Genomic DNA, 23,158 nt, shown 5'->3' with positions numbered 1-23,158 from the left:
AAAAGGTTGGCTACCCTGAGCCGTTGTTTATTGAGAGCTGCAAGAATTGCTTTTATTGAAACGAGTCGCTTGAGTTTGAATTGGAACTCCAGATTAATTCTTCATGATAACTTGATTTTTGCTCTTGCGGTATATTCGTTTTCTGAATATTCGCCAATGAGAAACTTTACCAGTAGATGTAGCTTGGGCCCGGGTTTTGTCTCCTACGTACTTCATATCAAAACAATAGTTGCGACATTGTGAAACCGTGTTGGTTTTTCGTCACCAAACAAGAGTCTCTCGTTTCACCAAGTGGGAACCAGATAAGTTCTGCGATAACCATTGTTCTATAAACTTGGAAATTCTCCTGCTTTTCCTCAACTTCATCACCACTGTTACACAAACATGGGAAATCCAGATCCATAGGGCAAAAACTCTGCCACAGTTTGGCTTTAGCCACAGGTGCTTCGACTCAACCGTCTTGTTTGCTTGTCAGTTGAGTCGAAGCACCTTTGGCTAAAGCTAAACTTTCCGGACGTGAATTTCTCGTCTCTGCTGAAGCAGGGCGAGAAGGGGCTGAATATAAAGAAAATATCGGCTTCTATTTTAGATCCGTATAATCGGTTGTCGGTGCGCAAACTCATTGACTGCCATCCATGTTCAAATGGATTTTTGATCTCCTTTCGCAGCAAACGAGTAAAGGAATGCCAGTTATAATTGCAAAGCTAATAAAGCTAGCTCCACCAGAACCTGTTTAACACTGGAACCGATTTGATGGGAATGCGGCATCACAAAATGAAACATCTGTTTGTGAAATTATCTCAGTGGAAAGCAACCTTCTTTTCAAAAATGTGTCCACATCTGAACTTGCAGGGCAAAAAATATGATCAAGGGCCAGGCACCCTTCTGTTCCCCAAATAGTTTTGTTATCACATATTTGGCCGCAATGAAATTTAAGTGAGAAAGAATAACAGAGTGAACTGAAAACTCTGCGGGCATCTGCAAACGCTACGGGAGCCAGGCGGTGTTGATGCTGCTCAAAGATTCCTGAACGTTTTATCATCCTATCACATTGTGCTAGACCGGTGTAGCCAACTTCAACAGTGGAGGGAGCTTCACTTTTTCATCGGTGTTACTAGCGGACCACATAGGATGGCAAACTTCCTAACCAGATTATTTGTTTTGACTTTTGGCTTAGGTCCATTCTCTCTCCAGTCATGAAATGTTTGGCACTGTTTTTATGCTGGATACATAGCTGGCAAACAGCTAATAGCGTTAGCCGAGGGGCCCAACTGGATGCTACCGTTCAGATGTTTGACCAGAAAATTAAGAAGGGCATACAATATGTGCGTATTTCTGTTTTTATTCAACCATGACTATGACTTCCCAGATTCACGAATACAAAGTATACTTTGACTATTTTCAAATCAAGTGATTTTTTTATTTTTAGGTCACTGACAACATGACTCGCTAGACTTATTGTTCAGACAATATGGATACGTTTATATGTTTCACACAAAGAGGCTATTGGAGTCATGTATGAGACGTTAGATCATGAGCAGTCACGTCCTATGTCTTGAGGCATGCCTAACAAAATAAGTCAAAACAGTTTTCAGTATATAAAAGTCGAATAGTATTTTCTTGTTGCACTCGACTTGGCTTTGAGCCAAGTAGACAAAAGTCTATCCAGCAGGTGCAATGTTTAAGTAAGTCATAGTATCAACGTTGAACACAGCATGTGCCTTGAGTTAAGATTTCTTACATTTTACAAGGTACCATTAAGCTTCTCGCTTTTACGGCTAAAACAATCGCCCTGGGTTAAGGTTTGCGTTGCATGGTTTGTTTTATGACCATTTGCACCTTTGTGAGTCGACGAGAATCCAAACGTGACTTACGATGCAGTCATTGAGCTTTTACGTCGTGACGGTGGGTCAAATACTTTCAGAGAGATTGCCCAGGAGAGAGTGAAAACTCGGTAATGACAGGTAGAGAGATCTTGTAGATTTCAGGTGGTCATCGCAGCTGCGGCTTGGAAATGTACACGATGTCAAAAGTCACACATTTGTGCATGAAGTGAAGGCTGTGTTGAGTTTGAGTCGGAAAAAAAATAGATAGTAATAAACAGATCTCAGTTGAGCATTTTACCGATATTTGCCATAAGTGAGTACCCAGTGATGGCGGGGAGGAAAACCACACATTTGAACAGGAAGGGAAAAGAAGAAAGGAACAAATCCCAAAGCACTTTGCTCTTCGTCAAGTATAAATTATCCGTTGTGGGTGGCTCTACTAGAGGAATGTCAAGTTCAAAACACAGGCCAATGATTCTATCCATATTTGTCCAGAAATAACAATCACAGCTAAGATATTCTTTTTGGGCTATGCCTGAATGTTTTTGGATATCTCCCCATTCTGATAAAGTCGCTAGTTTTAACCTACATTTAACCTACCTAACCTACATTTTTTACTTTTTTGAGAGGGTTTTACATTTTTTGAGAGTGGAGAACCAATCATTTTGAGGACTGCTTGAATCAGTCACAATACAGCATATTTTTATTGCGGACCGACTTGAATAATTGATGCAATTTTTTGTCATAATTGTTGTACTCGTTGTACTAGTTGAGTACAAACTGACATATCCCCCACCTTACTCAAAGGGGAAGTCAACAAACGTTTCCTTGACGATAATAAGTTGTGTGTTTTTTCCATCTCAGAGGCGGCCATTTTGTCACTTGCTGTCGACTGAAAATGACATCACAGTTGCCAGGTGTCAACAACCAATCACGGCTTAGCTTCAGAAAACTGATGAGCTTTCTCTCCAGTGAGTAGAAGCTGTACAAACTTTGCACATGTATGGATATATAATGGATCCACATTCTCTACATTTTTAAACTGTGAATATGTGCTAGTTGGGAACACATGACCGCCCCCCCCCCCCAACCCTACCCCACAAAAAATGTCTCAGATTGTATTGAACCACATACAACAATAACAAAGCTAGACTGTCTGAAATAAACCGCAGAAGATTCACATGATGGAATCAACAAATGGAATTCCCACAACTTTATTTCAGTTTAACATCTACAGGCGAGACACACAGATATGTCTTCTTACAAAGGCTTCATAAATAGAAGGTGTTGAGTGCAACAAAAAAGCAAAGAAGCAAAGCACCATCGGTCCCTCGACAGGCTATACGTGGAGGACGTGCCGACGCTAGCAGGAAGTCGCAAATAGCGTTCCTTAGTCATCTTGTCAGACCGCTACAGCAAAACCGATCCGATTACTGCGACGATCAAATTCGGTGTAGTAGCGGGCGATGAAGTTGGCTCCCAGGATCCAAACGGGACCCGTAGGCGGTGGCACGTCCAAGCCTCTGAAGGTAACAATGCAGACGTCCCCCTCGATCTGGGATTGCTAGAGCCACAGCAGAGCGTCCGTCATTGACATTTGAATGTCACGAGACTTGACTTACCCATAGAATATAATCCTCATGCGTCAGCGAGTACTCGAGGCCACCGAGATGAAAAGCAATACTTGGCAACGTCTTCACAATGTCACAGTTGACTTTGTACTGATAGACGTAAAAAAAAATAGAATTAAAAAAAACATTAGTCATGGTGAGCTGGTCGCCAGGGAAAATATTTTCAGCATGAAACCATTTTGGACGTGTTGAAAGAAAAGAATAATCGAAAAATTTACCCCACTTTCATCCAGTTGGGCTCCGATGCTTTTCATCAGTGCAAAAACGGACGAGGCCGGGCCTGTGATGTAGGAGGAGCCCGTGTCGATCACAGCTGTGCAGCCTTCTTCGCAAAATATCATTTCTGTTCCCACAGAAACACTAAAAGAGTAAATGAACACACGGGCAGTAAACAGATGTTACGTGTCAACTATTCGCACGATTAGGCTGTGAAAACATACCCTTTCATCACAACCTCCCACGTGCCCATCTCTTTGGTCTCCACATAATTGAAGGTTCCGGTGTAGTAGTTTGGGTCGGTGCCACCTAAAACCAGCTCTCCACCAGGAGAATGCTGGGGATCCCTGAAATCAACGCACAAAGAAAGCTATGACTACAAATTTTTGCTCTATTTTTTTATTTGAGATGCCAATAAATTTTCCTTGATTCTTTTTTTTTTTTTTTTTTTTTTTTTTTGCAATGATTTTGAATCTGCCCCTTTTAGATCTCATAATAATAATAATAATAATAATAATAATAATAATTAATAATAATATGATTAATTATTTTAAAATCTATGTCTAAATAACATTAATGAAATAATAAAAAAATAAAAGGAAGATTTTAATACACCCTTATAAAATTATATTATTTATAATATTAATAATAATAATTAATAATATGATTAATTACCGTAATTTTCGGACTATAAGTCGCACCGGAGTATAAGTCGCACCAGCCATAAAATGCCCAAAAAAGTGAAAAAAAACATATATATGTATATAAGTCGCTCCTGAGTATAAGTCGCCCCCCCACCCAAACTATGAAAAAAACCGCGACTTATAGTCCGAAAATTACGGTATTTTAAAATCTATATATAAATAACATTAATAAAATAATAAAAAAATAAAATGAAGATTTTAATAGGGTGTCGTGTGTTAAATATTACTGCCCTTCTTTCCAAGGGTTTGAGACATCATTTGATGGCTTCTTTCCTCTTACTAGAATCATATCAAATACTTTAAGTGTGACAAAGCAGAGGAGATTTTTTGCCCGATATTTTGGCTTAGTGATTTTGCTCTTACTGCTGCTCGTTTGGTTTCTTCAAACATGAAGATGCGGGTCAAATGTTATGGTGACACATGACACGATTGACTTGAATTGGTGATTTTTTTAAGTTGTGCGTTGCGACTGGCTGGTGACCAGTTCAGGTCGACCTTTTTCCTGATGTCAGTTGGAGCTTTGTAACTGCAATCAAATGTTTCATTCACTTTCAATTGAATTAACCACGCTGAGCTATCTTGTGTCAAAAAAATGTGCTGGCAACGTAACAAAACAGAAATAAAGAAATAATAAATTCTGTAAGCCTTACATAGTTTATTATTTATTTATCTCTGTTTTGTTTCTTTTCTGGACCAATGAAAGTGAGACTTCAACTTACCTGCTGTAGTAAACAGAGAACACCTCCTCCTTGAGGACATGTTGAGACATGATGCGGTCAAACACTGGAGTGATCCCGTCAATGGCGACGTTGGGGTAGCCCATCCCTAGGACGCCGTCAAACTTTGCAAAGATGAAGGGCATGGCGGACAAGGAGGTGGCTTCGGCAAAAACCTGGACCACGGGGATTCCACCCACCTTCAAGGACGAGAATGAGATGAGTCTGTAGTTTTCGGTTGGAATATCACTATTCACCACTAGATGGCACATATCTATTTATCTATCTATCTATCTATCTATCTATCTATCTATCTATCTATCTATCTATCTATCTATCTATCTATCTATCTATCTATCTGTCTGTCTGTCTGTCTGTCTGTCTGTCTGTCTGTCTGTCTGTCTCTGTCTGTCTGTCTGTCTGTCTGTCTGTCTGTATACACACCGTATTTTCCACACTATAAGGCGCACCGCATTATAAAGCGCACCTTCAATGAATGGCCCATTTTAAAACTTTGTCCATATATAAGGCGCACCGGATTATAAGGCGGCCCATTTTAAAACTTTGTCCATATATAAGATGTATACATTTGGCCCGCGGGTCGGACTTTGGAGACGACTGCTGTAGTGGCTCAATATTGGTCCATATATAAGGCGCACCTGATGATAAGGCGCACTGTCGGCTTTTGAGAAAATTTGAGGTTTTTAGGTGCGCCTTATAGTGCGGAAAATAAGATATATATTTATATATATATATATTATACATGCGCCATCTAGTGGTAATTGGTGATATTACAACCTAATATATATGATGATGGCGACGCAAATCACGGGCTGCAGATCGTTAACTCACCACAACCACATCCTCACTAAGGAATCCCCGGACGTTCCCCGAGGCGTACTGGATGGAAAATCCTGTTCCATTTTCCATGTAGGTGCGAGACATGGAGGCGTCATACCTGTTGTGAGTAACTGAAAGGTCACAGTTCATTTGAGTCAACCGACGTCACGGGAACCCTGCGCACGCGCAAAACAAACATTTCTCCTGCCACATGCGTGCTTGTTGGTAGACTTACAGCAGGCCGTGGAGAAAGGGGAGCAGCTTTGCGAAGGGATCCACAGATTAGCCGAGCCCGTGTCAAACACCACGTTGAATATCTGAGCTGGAGAACCGATGCTGATTTCTCCATAGTACTGTGTCTATTGGAGCAAAAGAGAAATGGATATTTCACAACGATGACGCCGATAACAGGCATATTTCACGCGATTTGAATTCCTCGACACAGTGTGAACGCAAATGTCTCACATCTAAATAGTTGGTGAGAGGAGTGGGAGCAGTTCCATTGCTGAAGTCTTGCGCGTTCATCTGTGTTAGCTCAGTCAACACCTGCTCCAGAGAAACGCCCATATCCCGCAGCGTCTCCCTGATAGACGGCATCTTCTTCAGGCTTATTCTGGAAGCAGAGCAGACAAGCGGGAAAAGCAATCCTCGTGAGTCAGAAGAAAAACAAACAGCAAACAGACACACAAGAATGATCGTAGTGAGGCCGTATAGGGTGACATGCTAAAATAATGGTCAGTTTGTAGCCGCTAATGAAATACAGACGGAACTGTCTGATCCCTAGCCAGGGAAAGAAAAAAAAGAATTAAGGCCAAGCTGCAGGAAGCAAAAGTTGTAAGCAAAATTACTTCTGGGTTTTTTGTCTTTTGAGCTTTGTGTGATCTGCCCGCACAGCTCTGTTGGATGCGATTTCTACGTAGTAGTAATGATTAAGTTATGTTGCTTTTTTCAAGGAAGTGATTCGGATTGCAATATCTGGCCCCTTTTTTTCTTCTTCTTCTTGTTAATCACAAGGCACTGTTGGAATGAATTCATCTGAATCAGTAGTAGCGATATCAATATCTCAGGGAGGGCCAGCCGCATGGTACCACACTCTTAATGATTCCTTGATTAATTGAAATTATACATATACCTTTTTTTTACAACCTCCCAAAATTCTAAAAAAAAAAAAAAAATGCTGATATGGGTGACAAAATCCTTAAATCCAAAAGATGAAACAATAGTGAAAAAAAAAGAAATAAAATCTGCAAATATGCAAATCACATACCGCAAATATCCAGGGTGGAATGTAGTTTTAAGGTTGTAATATCAACAATCACCACTAGATGACAGACAATTGCTCTTTAACTGCTATTACAATGTGAGTAGGACTAATATTTTTTTGCTGACTGAATGATATGCAGGACCTATTTCAATATTACAATTTGGAGTGACCAAAATGAGTTTTTGCACTTAATGGTTTTTTTTTTAACGTTTTTTTGCTGGCCTTAAATGGTGATTTTTATGCGGAGAGCCCTTTACAATGGAAAATCTATTTTGGGTTTTTTCTTCGAACAAAATAACAAAATAAAAAAATTAAAAATAATAAATTAGTATTAAAACAGTATTTTTGTCATGCATCTGGTTAGAAAGTGCGTGGCTCATTGTGAGTAGCACTAATGAAAACTCAAGACCCCTCTCGCATTGATGTCTGTTTTTGACCTAGTTTGTGTAAAAAGGAATCCTCTTACCTTCTCAAAGTATGACCCGTGCTCATTGCCATTAACACGCCAAGCAAGCATGCCCAATAGACTGTCCACACTGCCATGGCGGCTTCTTGCAGACAGAAAGGAAAATTTCAAAGACAGAAGATTGAAGACAATCAGATCCCCTTTTTCTCTTAATGGTGCGTCCCGCAATGGTGGAACCGAGGCTCTGGCAGACTTGCGTGCTCATGCCACCTGTTTTATACCATCGGCGCTCTCTTCTTCACCCGCAGGCCACGGTGATTCTGGATGGGAGCCTTCCAAGAGGTGACCTCTTGAAAAAAGAGCTGCCCCCCACCACCCCTGGGACGTCCCCATTGGTCACGTAGCCCGTGCTGTGATAACAGGTCCCAGTGGGATGTCTGAACTTTGACCTCATGAATCCCATTTAGCGAGGGGTGTGGGGGGGTTACGTACAGCTTTGCAGATTACTAACATTTAAATGGAGTTTTCAATGGATTCACTTCCAAGTGACTCCCAATTGAATGCATTGACTTTTCATGTGAAAGCTGAAGAGCAAACGTCTGTGAATTCACTGCAAGGTCTTGATTGAGATTGTTGGCAAGTGAGCTTGGCGCACGGTGAGCGTTTCATGATGATTTTGGCCATGTCGAACTGGTGCGCGACGAACTAACACCTCTTGATTCTCAGCGGGTTTTACCCTTGGGAGGATTCCCACAGTATCTGACCTGTCATGTGCTGGTACTGTACTGACCACCCGGTGGAGTGAGCAGATACGGAAGGTTCTCATCGGCCATGCTGGAGGTCAGAGGTCGGCTTCTAAGAAAATAAGATCACAGAGGGCAGACCTTCCAGGAGAAGATAGCGTGGCTACATGACGCACAAGGCCGGGGCGCTTAGATTGACAAATGGCTTTTACTCGCAAAGTGGAGGATTTTATTTGATTCATTTCATGGTGTTCAACAATTAGGAAGATGTGATCTTTTTTTTTTTTTTAATCAGGGCTGGAATTTTCTTTTATTTTAAATAGCAATCAAAGACAAATAATACATGTGAGAAAAAATGACATCACTTTGTGCACCCAGGGAACTTTTCTCTCCACGGCACATTAACGCTGACAAATAAACACGCGCACAAACTCTCTTACTCATAACACAACCGGACCCACTTTATATTTAAGTGTTGGTTTATTTACTTTTTGCCTAGTAGAATATTTCTGAAGCTTTCCACTATTATGGACTGGACCACAAAAATAAATGTCTTTCACAACGTTGAAAGTGCTATAAAAGCTTGAACTTGGTCAACTGATTTGCACAAGTTGGAGTCTGTTCAGAAATCTGCTTCTAATTCTCTTGCTGTAGTTGCACGTCGTTAAAATTGGTGTTCTTCTCATTTTCTAAGAAGCACATTGATGGAAAGTGACAGTGTTTTTTAAATCGAAATTTGATCTGATTTAAAATGGGATTGATGAATTACAAAACGTATAATTGATTAGATAAATAAATAAATTAATATAATAAATAAATACATTTTACATTTTATTTAAAAGCGGAATGAATGGGTCAAAGTGAATTGAAAATTGTTCTATGTAAGAGCAGTTTGATCCATTGTGTGTGTGTGTGTGTGTGTGTGTGTGTGTGGGTGCGTCTGTGTGCGTGCACGTGTGTCAGTAAACTCACACGAGCCTAATCAACCAAAATCAACAGAGTGCATGTGCAAATATTATTTTGGGCGGACTCTCACTTGAGCAGCCTACATGAGGAGCAGCGCACGTGCTACAAGCTAATTGGCGTTCACTTTAAAGTTCAAACAAAGAGTAACAGCCAAAAAAAAAAAAGCTCAGTGCATTTCTTCGAACTAAATAATGTGAGTGAGATCCAAAGATGTCAAGCAATTTGTTTCGAATGTTTTCATCAAGTATGAGCGAAAACATGGCTAACGTAGCTGGAATGGGAGCTCTGCCTATCTCTCCTGCAATTGGGGACAAGCTCACATTTGACACCTGACCTTTGACCCACAAGCTAAATAGATAGCAGCTTGCCGTTTCCCACATTGCCGAGGGAGATCTTAACGTCATTCCCGTGTGGCCTTACACCCCTTGTGAGGCAATTCGATTGGTGGCCATGGGAAAAAGTACAACTCCAGCAAGATAAATTGTATGTCTAATGTTTTTTTTTTTTGTAAGATAACATATGTTATCTTGGAGCCGCTCGCGTCGAGTGAAAACCCAGTCATCGGGATCCCAGATATCTTTAACTGGAGACTGATCCTTGTTTGACCTCAGAGAGAAAACAGTGGTTGGAGTTTAAGAGAGGAGAGCAAAGGTGTTGAAATTGATGCCATAGTGCAAAGCTCCAACAGGTAGGCAGCTGCCAAAACATTTGTATCAAACACAATAAATATTACTGCGTTTGATTTATCTTTTTGTTTTCCATCTTGATAAGAGTGAAGTGAAGCAGAGGTGTTTGGGAAAAAATGGGAGTCAAGAGAAGTTATCTTTCTCAAACAAACAAACCTGATTCACCCCCTCACAAAATGTTTCATCCCAGCTGGCACGACCAAGGAAATATAAAACCTCTCCAAAACTGCGGCAATTATCTCAATATCTAATTAGATGCATATATGTATAAAATTATTGTTGTATAATCATGCTGCACCGTATTTGGCCAACAGGGTGCAGCATTGCATTTAAAAAGAAGGCAACATTCAACAAGTGGACGATGTTGAAGATTAAGCGCTCTCTCATAATCCAGCCTGCTGCATTCTGTAAACAACCACACGAGGGCGTAATAGGATAAGTAAAGCAGACATTTATAGAGCGATTGGCCGAAAGTTTAGGCCCTAAACATTGTGTCAGCAATCATTGTGCGATCCGTAAACGGTCAAATAGCCTGACAAAGGAAACTGTTGGTATGTATTTAAAGACCACATTGAGGCATGACAATTGGCACTAATTTGGTTGTTTATTTTTGTATTCTCTGGTCACCAAGACGAATCAATACGACATTTCACTTGCTGGTTAATATTTGACTCTTCTGGATTGATTGTCGACTCTCAGATTATTGCCTCTCCCAAAACAAATACAGTGCTGAAGGAAACTATTTATATATGGGCAGTTTGAACTCAACATAAAAAAATGTGTGGCCCAAGGATATATCAGGAGGTCTGCAAAAACTTCCATGAAAAATCACAAAAGTCAATTAACACTCCTGTCACGTGGTAGCTCCGCCAGTGGGTATAGCACAGTATTACAACTGGGCCATTGTATGTGATACACAATGCGAGACCTGGCATCTGTCATTTTTTATTGGCTTGATCAAAATGGACCATTGATTAAATAACCATGTGATGTTAAATCAACTTTATGAACGTTGTCATCTTTTCTATCAGGCTTTGTGAGCACATACAGTACCAGTGTGCAGGATCAAGAACAGGAAAACAGAAGCCTGACTGAAAGCATAAAGGAACATGATAGGTGAGAAGACACCAACAGGAAGTAAAAGAGACGCACCGTCCGTCACGCATGCCGAGGCACTTAACATTGAGAGGAAATGGGATGGAAAGCTGCCTTTCAAACGTTCCTATTCAGGCCACTGCCCTCGTAACACTGACACAGGCCCAGTTTCAGCTGGAACACGGAAAGACTCTTTGTTTTTCTAACCGTGACGTGTTTCTCACCTGACACCGCAGCTATCGCTTATCTACAAACGCACCATCAGTCACACAAAACAATTATATTTTCATTTCATTGACTTTTCCCAGACTTCCTGTTTGTACATGGCAATTGTGATATTTTTGTGGAATGATGGGAAGGTATCGATACCAGCCATGTTTTAAGGTATCGGTTGCCCTTTTGTGACATCTTGTGAACAGGAACGAGAAGAATATATAATTCCCATTACCTTTATGTAATTTCAAGGAAAATTGCTTTATTTGGGCATTGAGGTCTTTACAATGATCCTTTTGGTTTTTGGAGGACATTTATGTATTTAAATTACTGCTGGTATCAGTGCTTTAACAAAGAGTTGAAAAGTAAAAAAAGTAAAAGTCTTTATGAAGTATCAAAAGCAGGAAACGAGACGGGAAGAAAGCTTGAAGCACTGACAACTTCTCACAAAGTAAATCGAGTTTATATCATGGAAGTCATCAGGCCTGTATGACAAAATAAAGGTTGACATAACAACAGGAAAAAGAATATTAGGCAACTGATACATTATGGAATCGCTCTTATGCCAAAATGAACTTATCACAAAAGGACAAAGCGAAAAGGATCAGCAACTTTATGACAACTGATAAAGAAATGATGAGTCACTTATTTGGACTAAATAAGGCAGTATTTTTTTTTAACGCAGGTAATTAAAAAATAAAAGGGAGCAGAAAATTATAGATTGAAACACAAACACCTGAAGTACTTGGTTCCTTGTGACACCCATTGAGTTTGATCCAACAATTTCCCGTACATCATAAAACATCTTTCATCTGCATTATTTACGAAGAAAAAGTAAAAGCTCTTAGTCTGGCTCATTGTTGGTGCTGTAATCCGTTTGGAAATTGGTGGGAGGAGCGTTGACAGGCGAGGAGGCGGACACGCGCGCGCCTTGTCCACTCATCCTGCACGCTTAGTGCACCACAGCACAACACAACTTGTGCTACCTGCTTAAAGGCACTGTCCGGCTTAGGAACTCTTATTTTTAAAGTTTAAAAAACAAAAAAACATATGAACGAGGTGGGCAGTGGATGGCGAACAAGGATGCAAGAAGAGCAGGGACGCTCGGGGAGCGGATTAGATGCCACCGCGGGTAATCAGAGCGTGTTTGTTGTTCAAGAAGCGGAAACAACAAGAGAGGAACTAACAAATGACATTGAAGCGTCGGGAAAGAAGCAGCGTGGCTCCGCTCAGGACGCGCGTAAAACGGCTCCAACTTGGAATGAGCCAGCAATACTGTGAACTTTTTGGAGTGTCGCAACTACCTCTGGGCTATGCATCTACAAGCTCGCAAGTCTCACGGCGGCACTAGTGGATTTAACTCGGATCCGAGTCACCATGGCAAAAGTCATCCAAAAGAAGAACCACTGGATCACCAAAGTGAACGAGTGCGTAATTGTGCGCGACGCGTACGGCCAGCTGAACGTGGAGCTGCGAGGTGGGGCTGAACATGGACAGTTTGCCTACATTGGACACGTCCGAGAGGATGCTGTCCTTTACCAAGGGGGCAAACTCAACGAGGGGGAGCTGATCCTGGAGGTTGAAGGGCTACCCGTATCCGGATTACCCCTCTATGACATTTTAACCGTCATCACGTGCACCAAAGGGCCAATCATTTTCAAGACTGTGCGTCAAGGTAAGAGCACCACTTCACGTGAAATTCGCTCTATCTATCTATCTATCTATCTATCTATCTATCTATCTATCTATCTATCTATCTATCTATCTATCTATCTATCTATCTATCTATCTATCTATTAATCGAATCTAATCTAATAATCCCTCGTTTATCGCTGATAATTGGTTCCAAAAACCACCCGCGATAAGTGAAATCCGCGAAGTACGGTCACCAACAAGAAGGTGCTAATTCGCGATCATGCTAACACGCCAAAACGGACTTCTAAAGGAATGTATACAAACATTTGGAGCAATACTACATTGTCCTAAAGGTTAGACACTTGTTTTCTCAATTTAGAAGTTTTATTTTGACTTTTAAATGTTTTTTTAATTTGAAAAAAAAAATCCGCGATGTAGTGAAGCCGCGATAAACAAAACGCGAAGTAGCAAGGGATCACTAGTGAAATGAGTGACAGCCCCCCTGCACTTGTTTGTCAAACACACACACAGGGTCATCACACATGAGGCCAAAAGTGCACAGTAAGATCATCTTGAGAGCCTTAGCTCAACTCCCAAAACACAAATTGGCAAACTTGTACCAATAGTGTGTTATTTGTTTTGTCTCCGGTCGTTGTAGTGTTGCTGTACTTTGTGTTCCATGGATTGGAAGCGAAAGGCGCTATATTGTTTACATGGGCCTGGCCCATCTTGTGTCCTCGCGATCTGGATCCGCCATCGCCCAGGGTCTGCAGCCTCCGCATCTAAGAAGTACAGATGCTACGTTAGCTTGTTTTCCTCCGTCCATCTCTTATCAGTTGTGTTTTTTTGTTAAAAGTTATGCCTCTCTCGGTGTTTACTGAAATTTGGAAATGTCGCCGGCGTGTTCCTGTCCAAGATGATCACTCAACATCTCAAAGCTGAGTGTCTCCGGGGAAATCATTAACGAGGTTACATAAGAGTTTCAGGTTAGTTTCGACTGTACTGGACGTCCATTGAGCTGTGAAGCTCAAAGACATGGGAAGAGGTTTCGGCAACAAGCTTCTGATTTTCAAGATCAAACCTGGTCAAAGTTTTGCTGAGCAAAGATGGGGCTCCATTTTGCAGACTTGAAGCATTCGCTGATGCCTCCTTGTGGCTTTGTCATTAGTGTCCTGCATGAATCAGCAGATTGTTCTGCTCTCTAATTATGTTCAACAACTCTTGTCTCGTTTGCAGCCTCACAACTCTTCCTTTGTGCCTAATTGTGCATCGGAAGCCTTTGTGTTCCATGAGCCGTGATATCCCGGACCTGATGAGGGACTGCGGGGCTATCCGTCCCCCTTTTTTTTTTTTTTTCACGTGGCTCAAATTACACGGGCTTCATCATCCTTGAGACAAAATCTTGGCGCGTTTGAAAGGGAGCGAGCCCTCCAGGTGTGCTCCCATTGAGGAATGCAGGAAGAAAAGCACCTGAATGGCGCGTTGGAACATTCCATGGGAAAGGCCGGAACATTAAACTAGCGACAGTGTGTGCTCTGGACTTAACTTATCTCTTTGTAAACAATACTTGACATTGGGATGCCAAGCGTTTATTGTCACAGGGGAGTGACAATGTTGCTTTTCTTCAACTTGGTTTCAGTTTGCTTTTTAATAGAAGGTGTAATGTCGACACATATTTGCGCGTGGTTTTTGTTTGCCATCAGAAACTTTTGGACTTTGACCTACTAGCATAGCGGTTTTATCGTCGGAGGAATCCAGTGACAGTTCAAAGGTTCATCTTATCGTTTTCTGATGTAACAAAGAATTAGGAATCACAGTTGAGCTAAAGGCTTGAAATCTAATTTCACAGAGGTTTTATTTCTCTTTTTGTCACGAAGCGTTGGCACATACTTGATTTCAAAAAGTTCCATTACAGAAATGTTTGCAACTTTACTTCGGAGACGGCAGTTTCCAATGAGTCAAACTCATTTTTGTCGCGGGCCACATTGTAGCCATAGTTTCCTTCGGAGGGCCAATATACTTACTGTCAACCTAAATAAATGTATGAACTTCTCATATTATATACAGTATAGGCTACACAACAAACTGATAAATAACTAGTTTTGAAATCAGAATCAGAATCAGAATCAGCTTTATTGTCAATTCCTTCACGCTAGGACACACAAAGAAACCGAAATACCGTTCCCCCTATCCCACGGTGACGAGACACAGCACACGATTAACACACAAGTAAAACAACGGGGAGAGAGTTCAGGACCCCAACAGCCCGGAGATCACAAACTTCGCCAGTGGCGAGCAGTGCTGGCATCCCACAACAAAGTCTCGGCACCATTCTTCACGGATGTAGACGCACAGTCCACCTCCACGCGATGTTCCCCCTCGTACAATGGCCCGGTCCGCCCGATAGCGCGCCATCCGCTCCAAACGCACAGCAGCTACGCACTGTCCGGTCCGCAGAACTCAGCAGGCATGTTGATGTCCAGCGATCGAACGTCCGCCAGAAGAATGGAAGGCACGGCCGGGCGAGCTGGGGTGGCCGCCAGCCAGGCCCGGACGCCCAACCGGGGGAAGAACAGCAGGCGAGTCCGGCGACGCTCCAGGACGGCGCAGACCGAGCGCCTTTAATGTCCCCGCTTCAAAGTTCAGGTCGCCACAAAACTCGCTTTCGCCGATGTCGAGCAGAACCAGCCCGCCGCACTTGAAGCACAACCCGGTACGACGAGACGAACACACAAAACTGGCGGACAAACCCACATTAAACGACAAAACAAAACACCGTTCGGGACAGAGAGAGGCCGCAGCGTGTGCACGCGCCGCCATCTTACAAGTACATAATACTTCCTATTATCAGAGACTAGTAAAAAGTGTTCAAATTAAAAAAAAAAAAAGAATGTTAATCTATTTTGTAAAGGTGAAGACTATTTGGTATTTTAGTATTGACACATAAAGTCAATGCTCAATTTTTCTCCGCAGGCCTAATATAATTACACAACGGGCCAAATGTGGCCCGTGGGCCAGAGTTTGACACCCTTGCTCTAAAAAAATTTGTTGGGCTGGTTGGGTTTTGCAGGTTATGGAATAGTTCAAAGGTATTTGATGATGACGAGCAGCCACCAATGCACATTATGTTTTATTCTTGGACACTTGGGAGTTGTATATTTAGACTAAATGGTTGGCTTGTGTGCAGCTCAGACACATGGTGAGGATGTAAGAGCATTACAGACACAGAATTCCGTGTGATGTTCTTCTTCCAGAATGCGAGCAAGTCATTTTTTTAAAAAGGAGCAATTTGTCCAACTTGATTATGGTCAACTGACAGCATTCGGGTGGACTTAAAAAGCTTGTCGGATTGCTTGACATTCGACGTATTTATTTAGCTGCTGTCCTTCCTCTTGCTAGGAAGCGCTTCCTTTTCCCTCTCTATTTTTAACCTAGACTTTACAAGTAAAATATTATTCTTATTATTCAGATTATTTTTACTTTTATTTTTGTAGCCATTTAACCATCTTTTAAATGATTTTTATTTTTATAGCCATTTAACCGTCTTTTAAATTTTGCCCAGAAAAGAATATGTCCATCCATCCAAAACAAACTGCCAGTGTCCACTCCCATAACGGCGCAAACGCCCATTTCACCTACGCAGCGTGACAAAAATAACAAAAAAACAAAGACTCCACCTATGCACACAGAGCGTAACTGGGAAAGAAAATAGTTTAAAGATTTGCCTCAACTATAATTTATTGTACGATATGAGAGTTGCATTTGGTCATTTCTTGGATATCCTTCAAATGTTATTATGCCCCACACAGACCTGCAATCAAGCATCAAGAGTGTAAGAGTGGGGCTAAATTGACATTTAAGCTGTGCGACTCGTCGTTTCACACATCTGGAAAGGATTACGCACCATTACACGTTTTTTTTCCCACATGAATCCGTTCTATTTATGGTTAATTTCTTTAGGTTTGTCGTTTCTTTTGGTACCAATTACACCTCCTTTCAGATACAAATAGAATATCATGGTGGTCTCACGCTCCAATTTTTCAATGGCCTTCTGACATCAAGATGGATTTTAGAGGATGAAGTACTTAGTAAGTATTTGTTTATATGATTGTTGATAAACTAAAGTGCAGCCACACATGAGAGTATTTCTCTGTAATAATACTTGAGTAAGGTTACCAGATGATCCTTAGAGGATTTCTCGGCTGATCTCGCTCCCATCCTCTTCATATATTGTGTCAATCTCTCCAGATTCAGGTTGCTGGTAAGCCCTTGAGAGGCTGACCTGATCCAGTCCCGCTTTCCTCGTGTATAAAACGCTTTATGTACCATCAGCTGATGCCACGTTAATCTGAAAGAATGCTTCTTGTGCGAGGAGGCATCAAGTCGTGTTGCAGATGTTACAATGCAACATTTAGTGGAACATTGGTTTGATGTCAAGAAAATACTGCATCCATAAAAAAAATGGTGGCTTAAGAGATAACTTTTTGAATTAATTCCACCAAATGGAAATTTTCTATATGGGTGGTTCTCAGAAAGTGTGGTCTAAAAGTGGGAGCTGAAAAATAAATGTTCAAAAGCAGATAAAAATGATACATGTTTTAAATCTAAACTTCATCCAGCGTGCTCTAAATAAATAATTCTCAGAATATTTAAGCCTTTTCAAACATCACACCAGAGGCTGGACAGCTCTAGACAGGTTTTTTAAAAATGGCTTCCCTTTGCTGACCACAAACATCCTGACTTCCAAACCCTTTCTGCTAGCTAGACTGTGCAAAGATGTCAGGGCTTATTTTTCATGATATGCACATAGTGGGGGTGCAGCATGTTTGCCCTTCATGTGCAAATGTCTGTAGTGCTCCATTTTCTTGGTGAGAACTGCTAACAACCGCTGCACCGTGCTGCCTTCAATCATTTTTGCAGGATGATAAAAAGTGTCATGTCTGGAAACGAAAAGAAAAGTAATACAATTATACATTTGATAACACTTCAATGTCCCTTTTCGAATTTGTGACGAGTGTATGCCGATGATTCTCATCATGTGCCTCACAGGCGCCCTCTAGTGGTTCGCTAAAGAATCACTGCCTAAGCACTGTTCAGTTGTATTTAACTTGTTAGTAAAGTACATTTAAACCTTTATTTAGGTATATCATTTACTTTTGTGAAATACATTCGAATTGAATTATTTGAATAGAGTTTATTTTTCTATTTGTAAGTAATATTCAAACTATTTGGTCTTGTTTGTATCAAAGCAGTTTATCAAAGCTTCCATCAGACTTTCAAATTCTTGTCAAGAAGGCTTCGCACAATGCACGATAGTGTTAGTTTGTATTCGTCACGGCGAAGACGGATAGTTTTGTCGAGCAATTAGCAGAGCGAGCCCGGCGACCCCATGTGCACATTGGAGCGGGATTGATGTGTTGCGTATAAACAGCTGTGTGTGCAGCTGGATACATTTGCATAATACCCATAAGACATTGTTGTGTTATGGTGCTTGTGTGTCTTTGATTGAGATTTCTGTTTCCCCATCACATGTCCAACATGGATGCTTGGAGACTTTCTTTGTAATGAGCATGTGTGTCTGCCAAGATGATATTTTCCTCCTGGCATGTGCACACACGCACACACACAGACATGTAGTCCACCACAATGTGACATATGCCGCCGCCTATAAAATCAGTGGCTGTGTGACTTCCAGCTGCACTGCAGCCCTAAATTCCTGTAAATGTTGTAAATATCAGCGACGCTCGAGCGGAGTCGACAGAGACTATCGTGACAAAGTATTTGCTTCGTCAGCAAAATTTGCTTTTTAATTTTTATTTTTAATTTGCCTCCGCCTATAAAATCCGTGGCTGTGTCTTCCAGCTGCACTGCAGCCCTAAATTCCTGTAAATGTTGTAAATATCAGTGAAGCTCGAGTGGAGTCAATAGAGAGTATCATGACAAAGTATTTGCTTTGTCAGCAAAATTTGCTTTTAAACTTTTTTTTTAAAATTTCTCTTAATTTATTTAATGCTCCTTTTGTCAGGGATACAAATCCTACTCGGAGGAGAAAACTGTTTTCTTCTTTTATGGCTATCTGATCTCATTTGAGAGCCTCGCTGAATTGTTAAATGGTTGTTGCGGGTGTTCCGGCAATAAAGCATCACTGTAAATGCATCACCAGAAAATCACAAAGCAGAAAATGAAGATGGAAGCGTGAGTGTATTTTTAAAACTGTCAAATGATAAAAGCATTCTGGCTGGGTGTGCTTTTTTTTTTTTTTTTTTTTTTTTTTAAGTTCGAGCAGCAGGATGCTTTCTATCATGTTGCATTTTATTTAGTCTTCTTGGCAACACCCATATCGCTGAAAGATATCATTGTTACTTCCCTACAGGCAAGTGTAGTTTGCATCATCATATGATAAGTGCCCATCAGGAAATCTGAGAGTCAATGCATTTTCTGCTTGACATTATAGGAAAGGCTCTTCAAAAATAAAAATAAAAAATTATTTATTTATGTATTTATTTATCTTATTATTATTTATATTTATTTAATATTTATATTTAACCCTTGTTAAACTTAATATCATAATATTAGATATCATTTTGACAAAATATAGTTACATTTTGTAAGATTGTGACTTTATTTCCCAATAAAATGTCTTTTTATTGAAAAACAAATATGACAAAATATTCTGACAGAACTATTTTCTCCCCCACACACAAGTTAATTTTTTAATTGGAAAAATTGGCGTTGTTATCTGCATTTCCTCTCGCCCCCCCCCTGCACGCATCCGTATCCAAGCAGTCGTGTATTCTTGTGAGGATTTCAGGTCCATCTCATTGTCTGCAGTCAAACGGATAACTCGGGGCAAGATTTGCTGCGACGCCCAGGCAGCCAATGACATTTGAGTAGGCAGCCAAATGGAACTGATGGCATCCCCATAAACCCATTTCTGCTTTCTATCCATCACTACAATGAACACATTGTCGGTTTTACTCTGAGGATTTTTCCCAAAGATAATAAATCATAAATATCTTCTGTATTTTATTGTATAGCAGTGGCAGCGTCATTCGGCCTTCTTGAGCTTTTTCCTTTTTAAAGTGACGAAACATGTCGACCTCTTTGTCTCTGATGTGGCTTTTTTTTTTTTTTTTTTTTCTTCTTTCTTACCATCCCGCTCAAATAATAAGACAGAGCGGAGGGAACGTTGAGCACGGGTTCCTCTGGTTATATTTAGAAATGAACAGATGCGGCGCACTGGAGCGGAACATGCCGCCTCTGCTCTTCATGCACGCCTGCGCATGCGCGCGTCTTTGCCTGCGATTCTTTCGTCATACCAGTTTTCCCATTATGCGCTTCTGATTGTGACTCAGCAGCCCAGCGGTGAGGAAAAAGCTCACAAGTGGGCAGTCCCCCGTCCGTATTACAATACAAATCATTCTTAGTTGTCGGGATATTTTACATGAGACATTCCTTTGTTTGATTGCTGGTTATTCTTTAGTTGCGACACCAACTTTATTTTTACTGTCAACAATTAATGCGTGTAGTGTAAATTGAAAATGTGCAAAGCAAGCAGCGTGTACTGGAAATTTGGAAATCTGCTAAGCAAGCAATGTGGTTCAAACCGGCTTTTCGGCTCATTTGTCGTGTTGCAGTGCTTCTTCTTGCCAGATTGTAAAAACGATGTCATTGGATTGGTGTGAATCTAATTGGAGCGTTGTAGTGCAACTGTATCGAGTCACATATGTGAGTGTGGAAGTAAAACTAAGCATAAAAAAAACGGTTCTGCTCTCATTTGGGCCTTTTTTGTGCATGATGCCGCAAGCCCACTGAGTCGGGCTTTGGATGAGAACCAGATGAAAGCAGCCCAGGGTGTGGTTGGTTATAATTAGAGAAGGGGAGAAGAGCCCGCTTTAAACTCTCTCTGTGATTGTTATTTTTTCCTCTCCACTCCCTCGTCACTCTGCCATCCCACCAAAACCAGAAATAAAACGGCGGATTTTAACTTCAAGTTGGAAGACGCTTAATATTTGTCCTATTTTTGGGCCGCGAGTGGAAACGAGGCAATGACGAGTGGATTTATGACATGAGAACAAAATGGAGTATGTGTGTCAATTGCATCCCTGTTGATGTTGACCCCTTCCAGACAGCCCCTCCCTGTCCTGTTAGGTAATATTGAGTGATACATTTGCTTTAGTAACAGGAGACTGGCAGGATGTCCTGAGACCTACAGGAAGCTACTGAAACAATTGGATTTACTCTTTAAACAGCCTGCATTTCCACTTCCTTATCTCACTCAGCCAAAAGGGAAATACGACATAAATGACACACATTGCTGTTTATTTTGAGATGTCGTTTTATCATTATTGGGCCAAACCTCGTGTGTTTAACAAGATCGAAATCAATGTGGGTTGTATTGTTGTCATTATTTCTAACTCAAATTCTTTTAAAGAGCACTATAAAAAAACAAGCGCAGCTGTGATGTACACGAATTAAAAATCAAACATGACAGATAAATAATAATAATAATAATAATGATTAAATCATATTGTGTACTGTCACATATTCTATTCAGTATGTGTGGGGTCAAAGATCATCAAAACAAAACAAGAATCATTGAAGTCCAATTCGAAGTCGATTTGGTCAATTACGACCGACCACTAGGGGGCAGCATCCCATAAAAACTGCACTTGGCTCCTCTCCTTTGCCGGTTGGCCGGCGGTTGCCGTGGCAACGGCTCTGCAGGAAGCTGACTTTGATGAGCGGCGAGGCTGGGAGACACAGAGGGCAGTGTTGAGTCGGACGACGGCTGCTGAATGCCGATGAGCAGCTGAGGCTGAGCTTAGCTTCACACACAAAAAGCACGCTGACACGCACCAGTGCCTAACTCATCCGGTTCCTTTGCCGAATGATCAAACCACCACGGCATGCCGAGGAAATGATTATTAATACCCGCCGGCATGATTCATAGGTGATTTACAGCGGTGACTATAATCTATATGTTACTGTGTGCCTCAAATGTCTCTCCGAAAGCTTTTTCGGCGTCTTAGCGTTGACAGGAGGCCAAAGCGTAAATCAGCATTTCGTGAGATATTTGAACGGGCACCAAGCATCCCCTCTGTCCTAAAATGAGACCGGGGCGCATAACTAGATTTAAGGTTATGTAATGCTGACCGGAGGCATGGCGGATGGTATAATCCACTCTTATTTGGGTTAAAGCCGTCTCTCTCTTGGTTGCGAGGGGACAGCGGCCTCGCATCCTTCCGGCCGAGGAGCATAACGGTCTGTGTCACACAGTCTTTTAGCCGCCAGCTCCGCAAACGTCGCAGGGAGGAACGCAGCGTCGCTTTCGACTCTCGGAGTTTGTCCATTTTTTTTGATTGTTTATCCAAGCTCATAAATGATGGCGGGTCATCGTGAATGTCTTACTCGATCCCATCTTCATTCTGAATGGTTACACCGAAGATGATTCTCTTCGCGGTGGTTATATCAATTTGAAGTCTGGCCAAAAGTCTGAATAAAATCAGTTCATCGGTAATCACACAATATTTGTTGTTCCAAAAACATGCGTCCTGTAAAGTACAGAGGTCTAACTAACAGTGTAAAAGCAGCAGCACAAATGCAAATAGAGCTGCCACAAATCAAGTTTGAGCAAAGGATCGCTAATATGTACAGCGGGTATAAAAAGTCTACACACCCCTGTTTAAATGCTTCAAATCGTCAATCAAATGTTCAAAGATAAATCACTCATTCTGTACAGCGCAATTGGGAAAAAAGACATCCATTCTAGAAGAGAAGTTCAAATAAACCGCTGCAGTAACGTGGTTGCACAAGTATGCACACCCTCTGATGACTGAGAATGTGGCTTTGTTTGGAATGAACCAATCACATTCAAGCTCATGTTAAAAATGTAAAATGCCTACATATAATCCCAAATAAAGTTCAGATGTTCTAGTAGGCTTTTCCTGTTTTTCCATATAATGCTATTTACATAAATAGTTGCCCTTGTGTCATTTGAGTTGTATCGGTTTTAGGCCACATTATTGCAATTTTTAATTAGCTCAGTTTTACATTTCATTGAACAAAAACCTGTCTTTTGAACGGGGGGGTGTAGACTTTTCAAACCCTCTATACAATGCTTCTGTTTACTTCTGTTCACCCCATTGTTTGTAATCTCTAATGCTAAACTTGAGTCTCGCCATCTACTGTGAGATGAATTTGTTCTTCCACTTCCG

General features: G+C 41.2%; 2 protein-coding genes across 17 annotated transcripts in view; one reads left to right on the top strand and one right to left on the bottom strand.

The window, feature by feature from the left end:
- Positions 1-2,935: 2,935 nt before the first annotated feature.
- On the bottom strand, positions 2,936-7,993 carry ren (renin). The gene is made up of 9 exons (XM_037245773.1): positions 7,664-7,993; positions 6,399-6,546; positions 6,169-6,292; positions 5,946-6,064; positions 5,097-5,293; positions 3,898-4,020; positions 3,676-3,817; positions 3,449-3,547; positions 2,936-3,390 (listed from the first exon to the last, which is right to left on the bottom strand). The coding sequence occupies exons 1-9, from the start codon at positions 7,738-7,740 to the stop codon at positions 3,229-3,231; spliced, it is 1,191 nt and encodes a 396-aa protein (XP_037101668.1). The 5' UTR covers positions 7,741-7,993; the 3' UTR covers positions 2,936-3,228.
- A 4,255-nt stretch (positions 7,994-12,248) lies between these two features.
- LOC119135989 (membrane-associated guanylate kinase, WW and PDZ domain-containing protein 1-like) overlaps positions 12,249-23,158 on the top strand; it is a 47,160-nt gene continuing 36,250 nt past the window's right edge. For all 16 annotated transcript variants that reach the window (XM_037274113.1, XM_037274105.1, XM_037274100.1 and 13 more), the window contains exon 1: positions 12,249-12,981. In XM_037274113.1, coding sequence (XP_037130008.1) covers positions 12,684-12,981 — 298 coding nt within the window. In that variant the 5' untranslated portion in view covers positions 12,249-12,683. The remainder of the gene's footprint in view (positions 12,982-23,158) is intronic.

The sequence above is a fragment of the Syngnathus acus genome, chromosome 2 (genome assembly GCF_901709675.1).
Source record: "Syngnathus acus chromosome 2, fSynAcu1.2, whole genome shotgun sequence".
NCBI classification, from domain to species: Eukaryota; Metazoa; Chordata; class Actinopteri; order Syngnathiformes; family Syngnathidae; genus Syngnathus; species Syngnathus acus.
The sequence above is the reverse complement of the archived record's forward strand: the minus strand, read 5'-3'. Positions and strand labels throughout refer to the sequence as shown.

Excerpts from the sequence above, each read along its gene's own strand:
- ren (XM_037245773.1), bottom strand. The coding sequence starts at position 7,740 with ATGGCAGTGTGGACAGTCTATTGGGCATGCTTGCTTGGCGTGTTAATG. Across the intron at positions 5,294-5,945 it reads TTAGTGAGGATGTGGTTGTG|GTGGGTGGAATCCCCGTGGT; the intron begins GTGAGTTAACGA and ends TCGTCCTTGAAG. Across the intron at positions 3,391-3,448 it reads ATGAGGATTATATTCTATGG|CAATCCCAGATCGAGGGGGA; the intron begins GTAAGTCAAGTC and ends CTGTGGCTCTAG.